Consider the following 18,699-nt stretch of genomic DNA (forward strand, 5'->3'; position numbering starts at 1 on the left):
GTTTGAGGTTTGCACGTGATGTTCGCTGACTCATCGGAGAGCTCGCTTTCCTCCGCTCTTTAGGGCAGATCCATGGTGGGGCGCACACCTTTTTGTAGTTTTGATTCTTGGACAACTTCAACTTTTCTTTTCGATCAACCTGCCTGTTCCTTACTTCCGGCACGCAAACCTCGAGCCTCTGCCGATTTTCACGACACAAAAATGCGTTCGTCTTACTCCTGAATGTCAGGCACGATTATCCTGCTTACACGCTGAACAGCTCCCAAGTTCGATCCCAATGAGGTCAAGGTGATGTAGGTTGATTCCATTCGCAGTCCTTAGACACCTTGGAAACTGACATACTACAGCCACCTCCGCGCCACTGGTGGTGAGGTCGGTGCCTCCTCTGCTCTCGCTCCCAAGATCGGTCCTCTGGGTCTCTCCCCCAAGAAGGTCGGAGAAGACATTGCCAAGGCCACTGGCGACTGGGTATGACTGTCAATTCCCTTGTGCATTGGAATATGCTGACAATTGTGTTTAGAAAGGCTTGCGCGTGACTGTCAAGCTCACCATCCAGAACCGTCAGGCCGCCGTGTCGGTTGTGCCCACCGCTTCCTCCTTGATCATCAAGGCTCTTAAGGAGCCTCCTCGTGATCGCAAGAAGGAGAAGAACATTAAGCATAACAAGTCTGTCAGCCTTGACGAGATCATTGAGATCGCCCGCACCATGCGATACAAGTCTTTCGCCAAGGAGCTCTCTGGTACTGTCAAGGAGATTCTCGGAACCGCCTACAGTGTTGGCTGCCAGGTCGACGGCAAGCCTCCCCAGGCTATCATCGAGGCCATCGACAGCGGAGACATCGACAGTAAGTTTTGAACGCCCTGCTCGACATTTCTTGTTCTAACATGTGGTAGTCCCTGAGGAGTAAATTATTTCTCATAACATAGTCACAATTCTACCAGTATGAGAAACCAAAAATATACTCATTGATCGATGGCAGCTCATGACCAATTATTTCCGTCACGTCCCTGTGATATTCTTCGAACTTGTGAACCCTTGACTCACTCTGAAATCTACCATCAGGCCCCGTGGTTTATTTCTATTTTTGTGCAAGGAAGAGAAATTATAGCCCAATACTCACCGCGACATACTAGCAATAACGCTCTTGTGGATGTAGCGGTCCATCATCATGGCGACATGATATAAAAAGGTTCTAGCTGCAGAGTTGCAAATACTTGTAATTCTTCTTTTTTTTTTTTTTTTTTTTTTTTGCTGTTTGAGAAAGTTGTCGTTTTACCTTCGTAAACTGCCCAAGCTCACCCTCCCAGCGCCCCTTCATTGAACAAAAGAAGACTTTGAGAAACATACCATCTCAGCTCCTCGCAATGAGCTATTGCATTGTATCGGGTGCCTATACTTACAGTAACTATTATCATTAATAGCATATCATACATCATATCATTTCCATCATTGAAAGTGACCATTTCCGATAGAGTTTGTCAAGGTTCCAACAATGCATCTTTTGAAGCAGCACGGCTTTTCAGTCTGATCTAGGTACTAGCGAAAGACAATGTCGAGTTCTACGGAATCTTCAGGGTTGGGGAGAAGGACCCAGTCGAGCTGTTATGGATAAGATGCCGAGACTCTGTCCACGTATACCAGCGATGCGGTACGATAGGCGATATCCTCAATAGTCGTAGTGTCGTACCTGAGGACATTCATAGATCACATCACTCGCATCCACAGGCATGGGTGGCATCAAAGGGCCCATTTCGAACGCCTCAAGCTGGCATGTATGGATCCAATGACTATCAGAACATGCTGCAGCAACCTCATGGCGCAGGGTCCCTGTACATACCTTACCTTACCAACATACATGCAGCTCAACAAGGAGCAATATTGGCTTGGTATGTACCTAGTATTTTAATTTCCAAAAACTTGATTTGACCAATATTTCTTTCCCCTCTGCGCCGAGTTATTTATCTGGGCCAGATACTAAATTGACGCAATGTTTATCTGGGGTTCGAGTCGTCGTTGGTTGGGGAAGTGGGCAGTGTAAGCATGAGTGTGGATGGGTGGAAGGGAAATGGTCTGTCCGCGCTTATGGCACAAGCCGGGCTGGAGAGGGGCAGCCCAGGCACCTCATCTTCAAGAGGTGCCTCTGTGACTCCGTCTCTCCCTCCCCAATGTGGGACGCCCTGCCCCCCGCTGTCACAGGTTCTCCACTCACCACGGGCCTTGCTCCATTCAACCTGGCGCTAACTACCTGTCGAGCAACAAACGTGCCCATACTTACCTAACTTACAGTGGGCGTGCAAAAGTTCCGACACATTCCGGATCCACCCCAACTACCTCGATCTCATACTGCCATTTCGGATTGCAATTGCATGGGCAATAATTCTTCAATTTAGATAATATATATATCAATCTGTAGAGACTTAAAAGGAGATTCCAGAAATATAGTTTAATACTTGGTATAATAGCCATTTGCGTTGTAACAGGCGTTCAACCGGTCGGGCATCGATTTTATCACGTTTTTGACCACTTCATCTTCGACCTCCGACCAAAGCTCCTCTGCAGCTTCAATCAGCCGGGCCAAAGCTGCTGCAGACTTTGGATAAGCAGCAATTTCAGGATATCTATCGCATATCCTCTTCTTCAGGACTTTCCATAGATTTTCAATGGGGTTGAGATCAGGGCTGTATGGCGGCCAGTCAGCAAGAAAGACTCCTGTTCTTCTTGCCCAGGGCAGCAGCCAATTCTGAACTTTCCGGCATTTATATGTACGGGCGTTGTCGTGCTGAAAAGTCTCTCCTTCCTCGACCAGTCCGGGAAGATAAGACTGTAAACAGGATAGAATAATCCTTCCTGTTACGCCTCCCCTCTCAGACTCAGGATCGCCGGCAAGAGGGACGATCCTAGACGGCTTATCATAGTGAATTGCACCAAAGAACATCTGAGAATGTCTGGCAGGCCGTCTACAGGGCTGCACCTTATCTTGATGGAGTCTCTCACCCTGTGGTGTTGTCAAAAGAAGCTTCTGAAATAGAAGGGGCTAGACTTACAGCAGAGTAAAATGACCACTTGGTATAGTCACCGTCTGTACGGTCGATAGAGACCTCATCAGAAAACCACCAGCTATACCAAAAAGACTCATCTTCATGACGATATTTTTCACAGAAAGCTTTTCTCAATTGAGCACTTTCTTCGCTGAGAAACGGGCGTCGAAGTGCAAGCTTGTGTTGTATCTTCTGATTGATAAGCCAGCGACGAATTGTGCTTCTTTTGCAGTTCAAACAGGTGCAATCAATTATTTCTTGGTATGAGATAAAAGCGTTTCTTCCAATGAGTATTTTGATATGATTTTTATCTATATCTGATAGTCGTGATGGCCTTCCAGAGCGAGGTAAATCTTTTGCTGATTGTTGGTGACGGTACCGTCGAATGACTCCATAGATCGCGTGCCGACTTAGCCCCTCACTGTCTGCGATATCCTGCACGCGAACACCTGATTCGTACATCGTCACAAACCTCGTTCTTTTGCAAGGAGAATGATGTGTTTTTTGCCGTATTCGAGGCATCTTTTCCTATAGAAATAACGCGATGAAGTTGTGGTGTTGATGTTGATGTTTAATTGAAAGCGGGGTCCGGACCTCGGATGTGTCGGAACTTTTGCACGGGACTGTAGTACCTACCGATACAGCTCTTTTGTCAACTGCTTGACTTGAAGCCTCCTCCAGCATTCACTTGACCGATATTTAGGGATCCGGAGCTGTCATCAGACTCTGATTCCCTGTCACTACCAACAGGAGCTCTTTTGTGAGACGATGAACGCGATAGTGCTTTCCCGTGCAACTTGATATCCGGTCCTCTGCGATCGAATCGATAGACACTGCTTTACAGCGTCGTCTAGAAACGCCTGACTCTGTCTCTTTCTCTCACTCACCAACACAAAGGTTATTCTTCCGGCTTCAAAACAGCGCAAGGCCTTCTCACGACAGCGTGAAGTTTCTGGTTCGCTGGTGTGTCGCTGGCGCTACACTCGCCTTTCTAACACGCCCAGATGCTTGTCAGCAATCAACTCGACACTTCAATACCAAGCACAGCCGCCAGCCATGCCCTTTAACCAACAGGCCATGACCTACAGATTTCCATCAGTGTCTTTTGTCCTGCGTTTTCAGTCAGTTTTGTTTCCTCGCCAATATACCCCGTTGTCATGTTACCTCTTCTTCAAATGTCCCCTCACGCGATGACGCCGCCGCAGTCGGATCTCGATACCTTCACCACGTTCCCAAATAACGATGCCTCCTCTTTCAACGACCATCACGCCCGTAATGTTCCGACGCCATATCAACAGTCATTCGCGATTCGCACCTCTCGACCTCACCGGCACACTATCCCATACGGCTCAGCTCTCTATCCGCCACGCCAAGAGCATCACTTACGACGAAAGACACCAAACGGTACTGTCGATGCCGGATATGACGGCTCGCCGTCGCTGTTCTCGCATGGTCCCCCGCCTTCAAAACATCTCGTTCTTCCTCGGTCAGCGACTGCTACGGCATTTCCTCTGACGGGCCCGTTAATACACCAATCTCATTACAACGTGGGCATCGACTACCGCCGTCCATCCTCGGTCGGCAATACGGGACTCAGCGATGACCTGCAAGCCCGTCCCGGATCTTCCACTTGGGCCTATGGGGGCGATACGGCATTACACCATGGTACTGTTCCCACTAATCATTATGGCCTTCATCAAGCCGAAGGCCAATACATTCCTCAAGGCCAGCCTGAAGCGCCAGGGGTGTTTCCTAATCTTTATCAACCAATAATAAGAGCTCACGAATACAATGTCAGGGCATTTTGCCCACCCCCTATAGTCATGAACGAATCGCTGCCTTTTGGTCAGCCAGGCATGCATACTCCATGGAACTATCATGGCCGACTTGGCCTTGTTTCAGCAAGGCACGTTCAGCAGCAGAACTTTCGCCCTTTCCAGCAGCATGGTGCTTCTGATGTCGCACGTCGGTCTTCCTTTCCTTCAAGTTTTGACTCGGAAACTCAGCATCATCCTGGATTCGATTCGGGCATGCACACACAGTCATATCTTCGGCCACCTCATATGAACAGCCAACAAGGTTTCAGAGAGAAAGTATTGTTACAGGCACACAAGGTCTACGTTGATCTGTTGGCGTACGCACAAACCATCCGGAAACCGCAGACGACCAAAGGAGCAGCAGGCCACAACACGTCCTCCAGGCTTCTTGTTTACCCTAAACCTCCGAAGCCATCCTTAAGAATATCTGAAGCTGCACTTGAACAAGATACCACATTATTCAACAGCTCACGTGAAAACGATTCGTATCAAGACTACCACTCAAGGGGGCATGTGGTGCCTTACTTTCAAGGGCCCTATAACAGTTATTCTTCCACAGGTAATTCGACACTTTTCGCGGCAGCAAAGTCTATTTTAGACATGCTCAGCAGTCTCTGCGAACAGAGTAGCTGGAACTGGATCGATGGGATAATGCTAGGGGGGTGTTTGCACTATGGTCTAGATCAATATCAAGAGGCATTGGAATGGTTCTCGAGAATTACCGCCCTTGACTCGAGGTAAAACTCTTCTCCCAAGTGAACTGTCAAGTGGCTGTTCATTGTTCTGACTCTTTCGCAGTCATGTCGAGGCAATTACGAACAAAGCCGCCACTCTTTACTGTCTCGGTCGCCAAGACGAGGCCGAGAAACACTGGATCAGAGCTGTGGAAGTGCAGCCCAGTTACTTAGAAGCTGTTGAACATCTTGTTGGACTTCTTTACAAGAAGCGCAGCAAAGAGGCCGTCGAGATCATCGACCATGTTCAACGCGCTCTAAGAGTATCTTCGGTATGTAACCCATTAGAAATGGCTGGCAGTAGCCAGCATGCTATTTACTATAGGCCTTGACAGGGTGCATAGCGCCTTTATTGCGGGATTACTGACATGAAACAGGCACAGAATCAGCAAGCTGGACCTCACGACCAACTGGTGAACCCTCCTGGTTTTGCATCAAGTGGCTATGCCATCCTTGGGAAAGAGAATGGGCGTATCCTAGCTCTCATACATGCAAAAGGAACCATGCTATACAGTCTCAAAGATGTGAATAGAGCATCAGAGGCTTTTGAAGAAGCCGTGTTGATCAGCGTAGGTCGTCAAATGACTAGTATACAGGATCTCGTTCGTCGAATCCAGACTGCCTTATCGCCAACAGAAACTCCAGTGTCGCATAGGAACGCTAGACATGGTACTCGACCCTTATTGCTCCCTCCTGAGCGGGCTCGTCATACTGCACAACTCGTTTTCGGCGGCACCGGTTCTCTACCGGGACTGCAGCATGTGGCTGAAGGTTCAACCAAGCGAGCTGCTGTGCAGACCACGAGCAATTCGCTGTTATCGCTGGCCAAGATATTCCAAGATTCTTTATCAAGCGGGCAAGGAACTCCGAACATTCTACGACGACCTTCTGGGGTCGAAGATATCCTGGCCCTTTACTATCTATCGCTGTCCCTTCAGGAGAGCCCTTCCACGGCTAACAATGTCGGTATTCTCCTTGCCGGTGTTCAACAGACAGCATCAAATCCTCCAACTCCAAATATTGATGTGCCTGCTCATTCGAGCATTCCCGGCATTGTGCCAGGCAGCGGTCTGGCTTTAGCTTTGGCGTACTATCACTATGGCCTACGCCTGGATCCCAAGCATGTCCACTTACACACCAACTTGGGCAGTTTGCTCAAGGATATTGGACAGTTGGATCTTGCGATACAAATGTATGAACAGGCTGTGGCGTGCGATGGGACTTTTGATATTGCCTTGACAAACCTCGCCAATGCTGTCAAGGACAGGGGACGCATCAACGATGCAATAACGTACTACAAACGCGCTGTGAGCTCCAACCCCGAATTTGCCGAAGCCGTGTGTGGTCTTTCTACGGCTCTCAACTCTGTTTGTGACTGGAGAGGCCGCGGCGGGGTCATCCTGAAGTCCGGGAAATATGATCGATGGCACGTTGATGACAAAGGTCTGCTCATTGATGCCCGTTCTTTCGGGCAGGATAGTGGCCTCGTCAAACGCGTTGTGCGGATTATCAATCGTCAGTTAAGTGACGCATCACATTGGGGTCAGGGAGTTCTCGATGAGAAGAAAATCGCCTCATTTGCACGGCAGATTAAGGACCTGGGCCTGGTCACATCATTCGACCCTGAGCAAGCTATGAGGGGCTGGGGTAACAAACCATGGGAGGGTTCTCGTGTGATACGCTTGATAGAGCGTGCAGCTCGTGCAACGCAATGGAAATGGTATCAGGATCAGCACGTCTCTGGCAGTCAAGTACATGCCCAGTACACTCGGCTTCGGCTGCCCAGCGGACTCAGCGTTCCTTCAGCACCAACCGTCCTACCCTTTCACACTTTCACATGCCCCCTATCAGCAAAGGACATCCGAGTAATTTCACAGCGCAATGGTATCCGAATATCGTGCTCAACACTACGGTTGCCATGGCTCCCTTCCACAGTCTATCCCCCACCGCCTCCCCCTAACCCTCACCTCAACATTGGATATGTATCGTCGGACTTCAACAATCACCCCCTGGCTCACCTGTAAGCTCCTCCGTCTCTTGAGTGCATTACCGAGTCCCTAATCACGTGTGAAATAAATTTTAGAATGCAATCCGTATTTGGATTCCACAATCCCAGTCGGGCACGCGCCATTTGCTATGCTACAACCGCAAGCGACCGATCTGTCCACCGACAGCAGATCGAAAGGGAGGCTCCCGTTTTTCGCGACGTCAGCAGCTGGCCCGCAGACAAACTGGTAGAACAAATCATCAAAGACGAGATCCATATACTTGTCAATCTCAACGGCTATACAAGAGGAGCGCGCAACGAAATCTTTGCCGCACGACCTGCGCCGGTCCAGATGTCTTTCATGGGGTTTGCCGGTACTTTGGGTGCTGAGTGGTGCGATTACATCTTGGCAGATAGCACAGCTATTCCACCAGAGACCCTACGGCCCTGGCGTGGTAACTTCAAGATCACCGATGTTTTCAAGGACGATACGGAGGGCGAGGAGGAGGACTGGATGTACTCGGAAAACATTATCTATTGCCGAGATACTTTCTTCTGTTGCGATCATGCTCAGTCATGCGATGCGAGTGAACGTTCAGTTACTTGGGAACAAGAGCAGAGGCGTCGCTGGAAGATGCGAAAGGAACTTTTTCCTGCTTTGAGTGATGACACTATCATCATGGGAAATTTCAATCAGTTGTACAAGGTACGTCCGTCGCTCATTCAGCTCATTCCCAGAATTTCACTAACTGATCTCGACCAGATCGAGCCTACAACATTTAGAACATGGCTACGAATCCTGGCACAGGTGCCAAAGGCAGTAATATGGCTGCTTCGATTTCCGGAGCTGGGTGAAGCCAATCTGCGGCGGACTGCTAAGGCCTGGGCTGGTGAAGAAGTGGCCAGTCGTCTGATTTTCACAGACGTTGCGCCAAAGAGTCAGCATATCTCGAGGGCTCGTGTGTGTGACCTATTTCTCGACACCCCTGAGTGCAACGCCCATACAACAGCGGCAGATGTTCTCTGGTCAAGTACACCCCTGCTCACGCTTCCTCGATACCCATACAAGATGTGCTCCCGCATGGCCGCATCAATCTTGAAGGGCGCTCTACCAAAATCAAACGAAGGCCAAGAGGCTGCAGCAGAACTGATTGCCGGAGGTGAAGAAGACTACGAGCAGCGCGCAGTTCAGCTCGCCACCGGCCTCAGCTACACCATGTCAGCGGACGGTTATGGCCAGGGCGAGGGTCGCTTGGCCGATATACGCAAGTTGTTGTGGGAAAGCAAATGGCATTGCGGGCTCTTCGACACGAAGCGTTGGGTGAATGACGTTGAAACAGCCTATGAGCAAGCGTGGCAACGATGGGTCGCTGGAGAAGGCGGCGACATTTATTTATGAATGTAGCCATGAGTGAGGCAGTTCACAGTGATGACGGATACGAGACGGAAAGATATATATACATACTCGAGGATCCGACAGAGTCAAGGGTATTGAATGTGTAGATGAGGCATATGGGTAAGCCGGAACATACTATTAAGGTATATCTCGGGACGGCGTTGGGATGATGTTTTCCTTGCTATTTTGATGTCGCAGATGGGTAGTTCTCTCTCATTCGCAGCAAATGGGGTTCGAGTTCCGGACATATCTTCTGGAAGTACCAGTTCATCGATTCGATGCATTATCTCCTAACAGACAGGTCGACACTTACACTAATCCACTATATATTGTAGAATCGCAAGAAACATGAGGGAGAACGGCACATGTTATTGTGTCATTATTATTCACCGCGCTACAAGAAAGGGAAAACTGCGATCACATTTACTGCGTTCTATCAATAAGCAGCTAGATGGGATCATCCATCCAGGGTAAGCACATAGTTTGCGTGATGTAGGGTGGGTGGGTGATGAAGTGAACTGGTTGGCATCCATCATAATAAGGGATGGCCCTTGAAAGGTTGAAAAGACTCCGGATGCGGCTGGTTCTGGAGCAGATCATCCACAAGAGGAAAATGATGTGACCATAACCCCAGCTGAGATCAGGGTAAGCAGCAGGGAATTGGACAAGGAGACAGGGGAAAGGGTTGGTATCATTGGATGAAGCAGACGTCAACTGAGAACCCAGCTGAGCCGAGCTGAAAAGCCGTTGTCCGTTTCGCTTGGCGTGATCCAAGAAGGGTTTGGACTCTGAAGGGAGGCCTGACGCCACAACGTTTTTCGTTTTTAGTGGCCGGTGCCGAATGGAGTTGAATTAGGGGCTCCATCAACGTCCGGGCGGGGGATGCGATAGGACATGGCATCCATGGGCCTAGACTGACCTATTGCCAATATCCTCATCTGCCCATCGGAGCCTCCCTCATTCGGTCAAGAGGTAGGTCATTCATGGAATATTTAAAGAAATAGGTAGTATTTACCAAAGGGCAAAGACGACAAGGTTGGGGAAGGTCCTGTTGGTCTGCCAGCCTCGGTGAAGTTTTGTTTTGCATACAGATAAGATAGATAGATGCCATAGGAGGCTGCAGAGCAGAGTGCAACAGCACATTGTGGATTCAACAATGACAGCCGTGATGTGACCATACCTTGATTGATTGACATGAAGATCCTTTCACGTAGGTACAGTAGTAGAGCCCAAGCTGGCGGGACCCCAGTGGGAGTCAGATTGTCGTCACTAAACGTAGTCCGGGAGCCCTCAGTCGGTCAGGATATGACTCGAGGATCTCATGTGTCTCCAATGCTTATAGTATGACCATGCCATGCCATGCCATGCCATGCCTGGCTGTGCTGTGCTGTGCTGTGCTGTGCTGTCTGTGAGTGATCCAACGCGTGGTCTGATCTGATCTCGGCAGGCGCCTTGGCCCTGGACAATCTTTCATTTAGACGAGCCCGCCCGCCCGTTTTTGTTTCGTTTCGTTTCGTTTCCAATGAGAGAATGGTTGGTGCAAACTGCAGCGTTGCTATGACCCCATCGTCGTTTACTCAACCCCTGCTCGTTCAGACCTGGGCGGGTTAGCATTCTCCGCACCTGATTAAACGTGGACGAACGGGCTGTAACGTACATTAGTTAGGGAGAAGTTAATTAGAAGAACTATCCGTAGAGTAACTAGAGTAGGTCAGAAGAACAAGATGATGACCATGACGGGCCGGGGTCTAGATATTATTCGGATGTCCAGGAAAGTGCCCATCCATCGATCACTCTGCATTTGGATGCAGCAATCTTATTTTTCCCACCCATTGCAACGGTAGTCGGCCATCGAGTCAGGGCTTGGGAGGTCACCACCGCTTTCTTGTGTGGTCTCGTCTGGTCTCGGTTGGGATTGACGAAATCAGGGATAGAAATCTCTCACTGATCCGCCCTTTACTGAGCTTGGGTAATGCTTGGGTAATGTCCCGTTCAAGAGAAAAAGAGAAAGCGTATTGCGTGAAAGTCTACGCGCACATTTACATTTTCAAAAGTACCTTTAGTTAACCAGTCGAGAAGGTTGTTACTGAGGTTATCGTGTCTCTCACTCAGAATGTTAATCTTTTTGGGCCGAATAGGTTCGGAGGTGCACTGTCAAGAATCAAAAGGCCCGAGGGACAATCAAAAAGATTACCTTACCTACCTACAAAGAAGCCCGAGCAGAAGATCGGCCAGCAGGCAAGGTAGTGCACTGTGTAGTGCAGTCTACCCTTGACCCCTGCTGACTACACATGGCATTGGATCCGTCTGTTAATCCGAAGATCCCAACCTACCTAACCATGGAAGTGGCTCAAAGGGTTGTAGCGCAGCAGTAGCTAGACCTGCACTGTAGCATTGGGTTTGGCATTGACAGTAGCCACCCGTTGACGATGATCGCCCTGCTTCATACCCTGGTCCTGGCCCAAGACTCCGCTGGCTGTCAATGCACAGGATGAACAGGCCCACAGCGCACACGCTGGTAGCGATGGTGACGGTGAAGTCTGTAACCCTGGCTTTGAAACGACTCAGTGGTGGAATCAATAATCAATCAATCCAATCCATGTTCCTAGTAGTTGACAGAGACTATCTATTTCCAGTGACTGGCCATTTTACATAGTCATTCATATTCAACGACCTGATCATGTCATATAGCAAGCATTATTCGGTCTATCAGAAAACTATCGTAACTTGCCTGTCTGCATAAAACACGAAGCGGTCGAACCGAAAGAAGCGGATAGGCCGATCAATGAACAATGACGGACCAGAAGGGCAGGTTTTTTTTTCCCCTAGTATCATTTGTATAGGTAGAGTACTCGAATCAATCAAGGAATTATTCCGGTCTACCTCTATCCACTTCAAAGTCCCCCTAGATGACAACTGAGCTGTCACTCGTCCAGACCCAGCAACAGAAGCTTGAATGACTGACAGCCTGTTGGATGTGAACTCGGGCTAATGGATGACAATATCATACAAGCCAGCGGCGTTGAACATGAAGGCGTATCAAACTTTAATAGGCGAGTGACTTACCAAATGCGACAGTTACAGGTTGGAATCGAGGGCACACTACAGTGGCTTAGTAGACGGTAAGGTCCGAGTGAGTTGGGCCGATGGCAGACCTTTGGGCGGCTGCCGATATCTGTCGATACTCTGGAGAGTAGCCAACAATAAAATGTCACTTCAACAACAATGAACGAAGACAGTGCCGAGCTGATACGCTGGGCCCGTCGGGCTTGTAAGTTGTCGCCCACTTACGCAACCAACAGCCAGCGTTATGTTATCGGCTGAACAGTTACCGCCGTGTTGTATCTTGACTTGACACCTCCTTGGATCAGATGAGGGGGAACTCGCCCAATGAATGAAGCTAATGGCAGGATAAGGACAGTTGAGTTCGTTTACCAGTGAACGGTGGAGCAAGCCCTCCAATTGTAGGGTTATGGAAACGACTGCGGCAATAAAGCCCAAACTGCTTACTGGCTAATTGGTAAATATAACAGCTGCCTGGAGAGGGTCAAACTCAAGCAGCTTATCGCGCCGACTAAGGTAGCAGGTGTTTTGTTGGCATTAACATCTACCTACGTACTTGACAATGACAGCATAGGAAGCGATGGCTGTGGTGCTCACCAACAAGAAATAATGGCTTGTCTTCTGCATGACCAACAAGACTGCAAACAACACAGTGGCTCTGGATCTTATTTTCCATTCCAGGATGGCGATATGGGTCCGCACAAGCAGGTCCTTGGCGGGTCTTGATCTGATGATTTGCAATCAGGAACTCATGAAAAACAACCGCTTCCAGCCCAGAACAGACCAGACCAGAAGCCCCTTCAAGATCTAGGTAGGGCGCCATATCAACAAGTCAAGAACTACGCAGTAGCTTCAACAAGGCAGCTCCGAGAGGATAGTTTCAGGGCAGTCATGTTGAGTGCGAGTGACATGAGAAAAGGGCTTGAAGGCACTGCTATACGAGATATGGGAGCGTGAATTCTGTCAGAATTTTATTCCCAAATGTGTATTTCCTTGATCCTGCTTTGTCCAACGAACACAATGTTTCAAATAATGAACTTTATTAGGCATACAGCCTTTCAATTTCGGACCCTGATCAGATCACCAGCTCATGTGTGTTGTTGATAGCTGCAAGCATTTTGAGCCAGTACTTGGGGTTTAGTTGGCTAGCTACGGAGTTAATCGCATCCGGTCAACGTTCAGCCAACCAACGAACCACCTTGCAAAGTTAGTAGAGTAAGAGTTTCCCTTCCGTTGCCGCTATGAGAAGTCCTGTCAGTCAGTCAGTCACTGAACGAGAGTGTCGCTTTGACAGCAGCCCAGCGGGTCAAGAAGCCTAACCAATCCCGTCGCGATGTCTATCTTCACCCCACCCCATGCTCTCCCTCGGATACTCTACACCCTGCAAACAACCTTTTCCACTCGATTCACACCCCGAAAGTGATTTGAGATAAACCAGATTTACGCCCCCCTGGCTAAGAGCGCCACTGCCCCAAGTGAACTCGACAGCGGACATCCTGGTGGCAGATCAACAAAGTTAGTTTGTTGACCCCCAGAACAGAGCAGTGCTTCGGCCACTCCAGCACATACAGTACCTAGGTGTTCTCTTTTCTTCGTTCGGTTCTTTTATATCTCACCCCCCTCCCCCTCCTGGTTGGTGTCACGACTTTACTTTACTTTACCTTGCCTTACACCTCTTCCCCATACATTAACTTACCTTACCATACATAGGCTTCATGCCTTCCTTCCGCCCCATCCTTTTCTCGTGGATATTTTATCACCTTCCTCCCTCCTTCTAAATCAACTTCCATCTCTTCCCCTGAGCCTCATCTCTCTCCATCTCATCACCCATCACCCATCACCCAACACCTAACAACAACAACTAATACATCACACCAAGCTTCAATAATACCACTTGAAACATCATCACTAAGAGGGACCTTCATCTATATACATATACTCGCCAACTAGTTGTCATCATTAATCATGAACAACGCCGTCTCCCAACCGCAGCGAAGAGGTCCTTGGTCACAGTATGAGGATGTGTACCTGATGGAGCTTGTTCGCACACATGGAGCCCTCAACTGGGTTCGTATCGCGACAACTCTGGGAACCAGAACGCCAAAGCAGTGCCGCGAGCGTTATCATCAAAATCTAAAGCCAACACTCAACCACGAACCTATCACACCCGAGGAAGGTCAAATGATTGAACGACTTGTCGCGGACCTCGGAAAACGCTGGGCCGAAATTGCACGCCGTCTCAATGGCAGGAGCGATAATGCCGTCAAGAACTGGTGGAATGGTAGCCAAAATCGACGCAGGCGCTCGGATCGACGACGTGCTGCGCAGGATCACCACGAAGGCTACTATCCTACGAACCGCCCTGGACTATCCATCTCTACACCAGCCATACCCATGCCTGGAACACAACTCTCCCCCCTAACTGGCACTGCCATGCGCCACCCCATGCATTCATGGATTGAAGCTCCTCTCCCCTCGCCATGCTCTTCCGATTCTGCTGAATCCGAAATGGGATCCAACTACACCACATCACCCTCCCACCAGTCCATACAGCTCGCTGCTCCTGTCGAATTGCCGCCGCTGCGTCACTCACACTTGCCAACAACTGGTGATTCCAGGCTTCCCAGCTTTGACAGACTGGCTCCTCCTCCCCATGCCTATTCGGACAGGGCCGAGTATCAGCCCAGACTGCCTCCTTTTGCTCCTCAAGCGCAACTACCCACCGCGCCCAATTCGCCCGTGCAGCAGCAATCACAGAACCGGAAAGCACAAGACTCTCGGATGCATCTGTCCACCCTCATGGATTAAGTTGATGTCGCAGACATGCGGTTGAAGAGGGGCCTTGGCTACACATGTAAAGCGATGGTATGTGCGGGTAACATGTAGATATTGAATGGGCGTATCGTTACCGCCAACCTCATCGGTCGTGAGGGAATCTCACAGGGTCCAGGGGATATTGTTTTGGCAAAAGATACCAGGCGTTTATGGAATGGTTTCTCGGGATTGGAAGCGAATGATATTTCTACGAATACTAACAAATCCGAGACTGGACATACAGTGCCATGATTCAGATCTCGAATGAGGGTTTAGCGATTGAAATCAAATAAAATATACTTGGGATTATCCAACTCTTCTGAGTGTCTCTGTCCTAATATGTGAACATGTGATGACCATTTTTTGTAATGCACTTCGAGATCAGAATTGCTTGCTATGGTCTGAATTTTGTATGTTCTAAGGACCTTGGCTTTAATTTGACCGGCTTGAAACGCTTGTCAACGTGTCTGGCATATCCAATTTTGTCAGAGTAACCTGGTGGGGGGAAGGACGACATTGGAATGTGGCAGCGTGATAGTCAGGACAGAAAACTACAAGAGCAGCTAGGCTGCTTGATGGCCAAAAAGTCCGATTTGACAGGACAAAGTACGCTCGCTGCCAGACGTGCGTTTGGCGTTAAACCCGACCTGATGCCCTGAGAAGAGCAGAATCACAGTCACAGTTGCAATGGTAGTCACAATGGGTAAGCCTCTCTCTCTCTCTCTCTCTCTACACGTATGCGCCAAGAGAGGTAACTTGAGTTGTGGAGAAGACTTGTTTCTTCATAGAGCAAGTAAGGTAACCAACACACATGATCCATGCACGTTCTGGTGGATGGGGGGATTTCCCGGTCACCTCTTTTTTCAGAAACAAAAAGTACAGCCGCAAGGCACAGGCAGACAGGACTTGCAAGGTCAGACAAGTAGAGACAGGGACACGGAGAAGCCAAGACATGCATGCACCGGCGGGACACGGGATCGACGTTGATCTATACTATACTGATAGAGGCTCAGAGACTTGCATTGTTGTGAGATACTGCACATACATACCAAGATTCAGATGCAAAATCTCGATTTCGCACCCCTGGTCCACTGTCCTTCAACGATGGCTGCAAGTCGATAGTGCCGTGCTGTAGGCGCCCAATGGACAATGCAAACGGGCCAGGGAGGGGCCATTGTTTGAGGGGATGCAACTTGCGCAGTGCTTCAAAGTACGAGACTCTTGGAAAGGCGGATTTCAGTTTCTGGTTAGTGTTTTCTTTACCGTTCAGGTCATTAATTGATCGATTGATCGAGGTTGAACATGTTTAGTCTATGGCTCTCCTGTCGGGCTGGCGCCAATGGATGACACTAACAAGGACCAGTTGGCTGGCGCCCTAGCGGTGCAGGCCCAATAGGGACCCCTTCCTTCGGGGATGGCGCTTTGATTTGTTTCTTATTCTTGATTACTGAGTTCTCTTGGTTTTGGGGAATGTCGTGCCCTCTTGGTTTCGATCCGTACATCCACAGGCGGACGGGATCTGCTAACTTGAGATGAGCGGGTCTTTCTCGAGGTTCCCTCCCTGCTGGAATACCTATTGAGTGTCACTGAACGAATGGGTGATTAAGGCGTTAGCGCCATGACGAATGATCAATGATTGAAGGATGCATCTGACTAACTACCGGCTGGACGGTGTCCCGAACGAAAGGGAACCGATCGATACTGCTCTAGGCGCTGTACTAGTCCTGAGTCGGATATGGCATGGCCCAACCTGGAAATGTGAGCAAGACAGGGTAGTATCGTGTGCCGTTGCTGTGATTGCTTCCGTCGACGCAACGCTTTTTTCGGGTGCATGTGGCCCAAGAGCCAAGGGCGCGGGTTTTGAATTGAAGATGATGGTGTGGATTTTACTAGAGCCTGTTGTAGGTGCAGTCACTAACGTATGTACATACAGTAAACAAAAGGAGGGGGGTATAGGCTGTGCTGTGATCCATGCTTGCATTGCATTCATCGACAGTGATTGTTGATTGCTTGATTGGATGGGTATTGGTGGAGAGATCGGGGAGCCGCCAACCGCCCCGGTCTCTGGGTGATGAATGTCTAGCAGTTACCGGTATCTGACACGATGGATGTGCTCAGTGCTCTCGGGCTCCCTTGAATTATTGTTTGTAGTGAGTTGCTATTATTGACCTAACTTGGCTGAAATATGCTGGAGCTGATGAGTACGTTCGCAATCGATGCTACTTTCATCTCTTGATTGCTTTTGTCAATAAGATACCCTGTCTTTATGCTACTGTTGCTGTGTCATTCAACTACACACCCAGACACCCTGGCTATGAATTCCTTTATCTTCAAGTCAGCCCCATCGGTCATTTGCGACAATCGATCTCGCGCCTTATTCAACGTTAATCTGGTAGTGAGGAAGGATCTGCCTCGAGTCAAACAAGGTAGACTACGGTTGTTCTTCTTTCTCATGCTGCGCGCACAAGCCTCTTCTGCCTGACTCAGACCCAGTATCTTCAAGCATGTCTTGTCGGGATATTTATCCTCCAATACACAGGGATCGACATAATCGTCCGTACCATACTCCTTATTATCCCTCCTTCTTAATCGTACAGCTATGCATATACCTCGACCAGTGCCGAGGTTGGTTGATCGGCATCGTCTTGGATCTCATTTTAATCTGCAATACAAGGTAAGGCAAGACGGAACCATCCACCAACCTAGCATCAGCAGCCACTGATGTTAGATGCAGGTGCACTATCCAATACCACCCATGTTCGTTTGTCTGGGCTGTCTTGGGGAACCGGACTGCACTAAGGGGGAGGTCAGGTCAACTGGCAAATGAGGCCTCTTGGGGTAATTTCCTCTCGTCTCCTCTTGTCTGGTACAGCTGGCATCTGGTAGTGGTTAATCTCATCAACGTCGGCACTCACTCAACCATCTATCTAACTGATCAGTGTCTGTAGTGTGTGTCCACAGCGCAACACGGGAGCCAATATTGGACCTGTAGGGACTTTACCCGTCGCCGTCACCTTGGCGCCGATCCCGCTGGTCGAGCAAGGGTTGCATGGGAAAATTACCGTACTCCAAGTGATCGAATCTACAGGGATCCTCGAGCCAATCACCCGGGAAGGACAATTCCCGACAATACGATAATCCATGTCTTTATCACAATGCAATGGCGGATTTAGGGGTCGATGGGGAGATCGCTCACAATTTCTTTTCTTCTCTTCTCTATCCATTATGACGTGCCGGGCCGGGGATGGTCAGTCCGAATAGCTTCGGGGTGTGTTTCTGAGCTCAATCTTCAAGGGTTCAAGATTCATTCATTCTTTCTCTTTCAGTCCAAAACGATGGACCAATCATTCATCTGTCTCAAACACGTACCTCGGCGTTGCACTTATGCAACCTCCCAATTTCTTGTGCAGCATCTCGGGCAGTGGAACCAATGTTTCTATTTTCTGATCCTTTCCGCCGCTGTCTGGTTCCGTGTGGATGGCACGAAATCTCACGGTCATTCCGCCCTTCTGCATGTAACGAACGCAACGCTGGCAACGCAACTCTCGCAGGCGCAGTTGAACGTCAACCAGCGTTGTCGTAGTCTCAACGGTCACAAACAAGAGCGAGGGGTTAAGTACCTAGGTTTTAGTCAAGATAGGGACGTGCACAACGGGGATATCGTTGTAGTGCACCCTTGTTCCACGATACGAAGAGCCATTGATTGGACCAGAAGCCAGCTGACGATTCCCAGGTCTTGGAAATAACAACATGGATGAACAGTTAGGTAGTAGGGGTTTCAGGCGCTTGATCAGATTATTGACCTAAAGGCCAATCGGCCAACCATGGCGAAGAATTCCAATTCCACCG

At 49.2% G+C, this 18,699-nt stretch overlaps 5 protein-coding genes across 5 annotated transcripts; all 5 read left to right on the top strand.

Moving 5' to 3' along the window:
- On the top strand, positions 1-1,055 carry BKA55DRAFT_566645 (60S ribosomal protein L12). Its single transcript, XM_046192660.1, has 5 exons — positions 1-205; positions 260-293; positions 348-468; positions 521-845; positions 895-1,055. Exons 1-5 carry the CDS (start codon positions 73-75, stop codon positions 906-908), a joined length of 627 nt encoding a protein of 208 aa, XP_046050215.1. The 5' UTR covers positions 1-72; the 3' UTR covers positions 909-1,055.
- On the top strand, positions 884-1,227 carry BKA55DRAFT_349105 (uncharacterized protein). Its single transcript, XM_046185791.1, has one exon. The coding sequence runs from the start codon at positions 974-976 to the stop codon at positions 1,184-1,186; it is 213 nt and encodes a 70-aa protein (XP_046050216.1). The 5' UTR covers positions 884-973; the 3' UTR covers positions 1,187-1,227.
- A 2,987-nt stretch (positions 1,228-4,214) lies between these two features.
- Positions 4,215-8,976, top strand: BKA55DRAFT_538821 (glycosyl transferase family 41-domain-containing protein; the record flags this gene model as incomplete). Its single annotated transcript, XM_046190067.1, has 5 exons — positions 4,215-5,593; positions 5,655-5,862; positions 5,968-7,610; positions 7,674-8,283; positions 8,341-8,976. The coding sequence occupies 5 exons, from the start codon at positions 4,215-4,217 to the stop codon at positions 8,974-8,976; spliced, it is 4,476 nt and encodes a 1,491-aa protein (XP_046050217.1).
- A 4,715-nt stretch (positions 8,977-13,691) lies between these two features.
- Positions 13,692-15,164, top strand: BKA55DRAFT_566658 (Homeodomain-like protein). The gene has a single exon (XM_046192661.1). The coding sequence runs from the start codon at positions 14,002-14,004 to the stop codon at positions 14,842-14,844; it is 843 nt and encodes a 280-aa protein (XP_046050218.1). The 5' UTR covers positions 13,692-14,001; the 3' UTR covers positions 14,845-15,164.
- Positions 15,165-17,681: 2,517 nt separating this feature from the next.
- Positions 17,682-18,699, top strand: BKA55DRAFT_349355 (uncharacterized protein). The gene has a single exon (XM_046185792.1). It carries the CDS (start codon positions 18,030-18,032, stop codon positions 18,594-18,596), a length of 567 nt encoding a protein of 188 aa, XP_046050219.1. The 5' UTR covers positions 17,682-18,029; the 3' UTR covers positions 18,597-18,699.

This window comes from Fusarium redolens (genome assembly GCF_020744475.1).
Source record: "Fusarium redolens strain MPI-CAGE-AT-0023 chromosome Unknown BKA55scaffold_7, whole genome shotgun sequence".
NCBI classification, from domain to species: Eukaryota; Fungi; Ascomycota; class Sordariomycetes; order Hypocreales; family Nectriaceae; genus Fusarium; species Fusarium redolens.

Excerpts from the sequence above, each read along its gene's own strand:
- BKA55DRAFT_566645 (XM_046192660.1), top strand. The coding sequence starts at position 73 with ATGGTGGGGCGCACACCTTTTTGTAGTTTTGATTCTTGGACAACTTCA. Across the intron at positions 294-347 it reads CCCAATGAGGTCAAGGTGAT|CCACCTCCGCGCCACTGGTG; the intron begins GTAGGTTGATTC and ends GACATACTACAG. Across the intron at positions 469-520 it reads CCAAGGCCACTGGCGACTGG|AAAGGCTTGCGCGTGACTGT; the intron begins GTATGACTGTCA and ends AATTGTGTTTAG.
- BKA55DRAFT_349105 (XM_046185791.1), top strand. The coding sequence starts at position 974 with ATGGCAGCTCATGACCAATTATTTCCGTCACGTCCCTGTGATATTCTT.
- BKA55DRAFT_566658 (XM_046192661.1), top strand. The coding sequence starts at position 14,002 with ATGAACAACGCCGTCTCCCAACCGCAGCGAAGAGGTCCTTGGTCACAG.
- BKA55DRAFT_349355 (XM_046185792.1), top strand. The coding sequence starts at position 18,030 with ATGGGGAGATCGCTCACAATTTCTTTTCTTCTCTTCTCTATCCATTAT.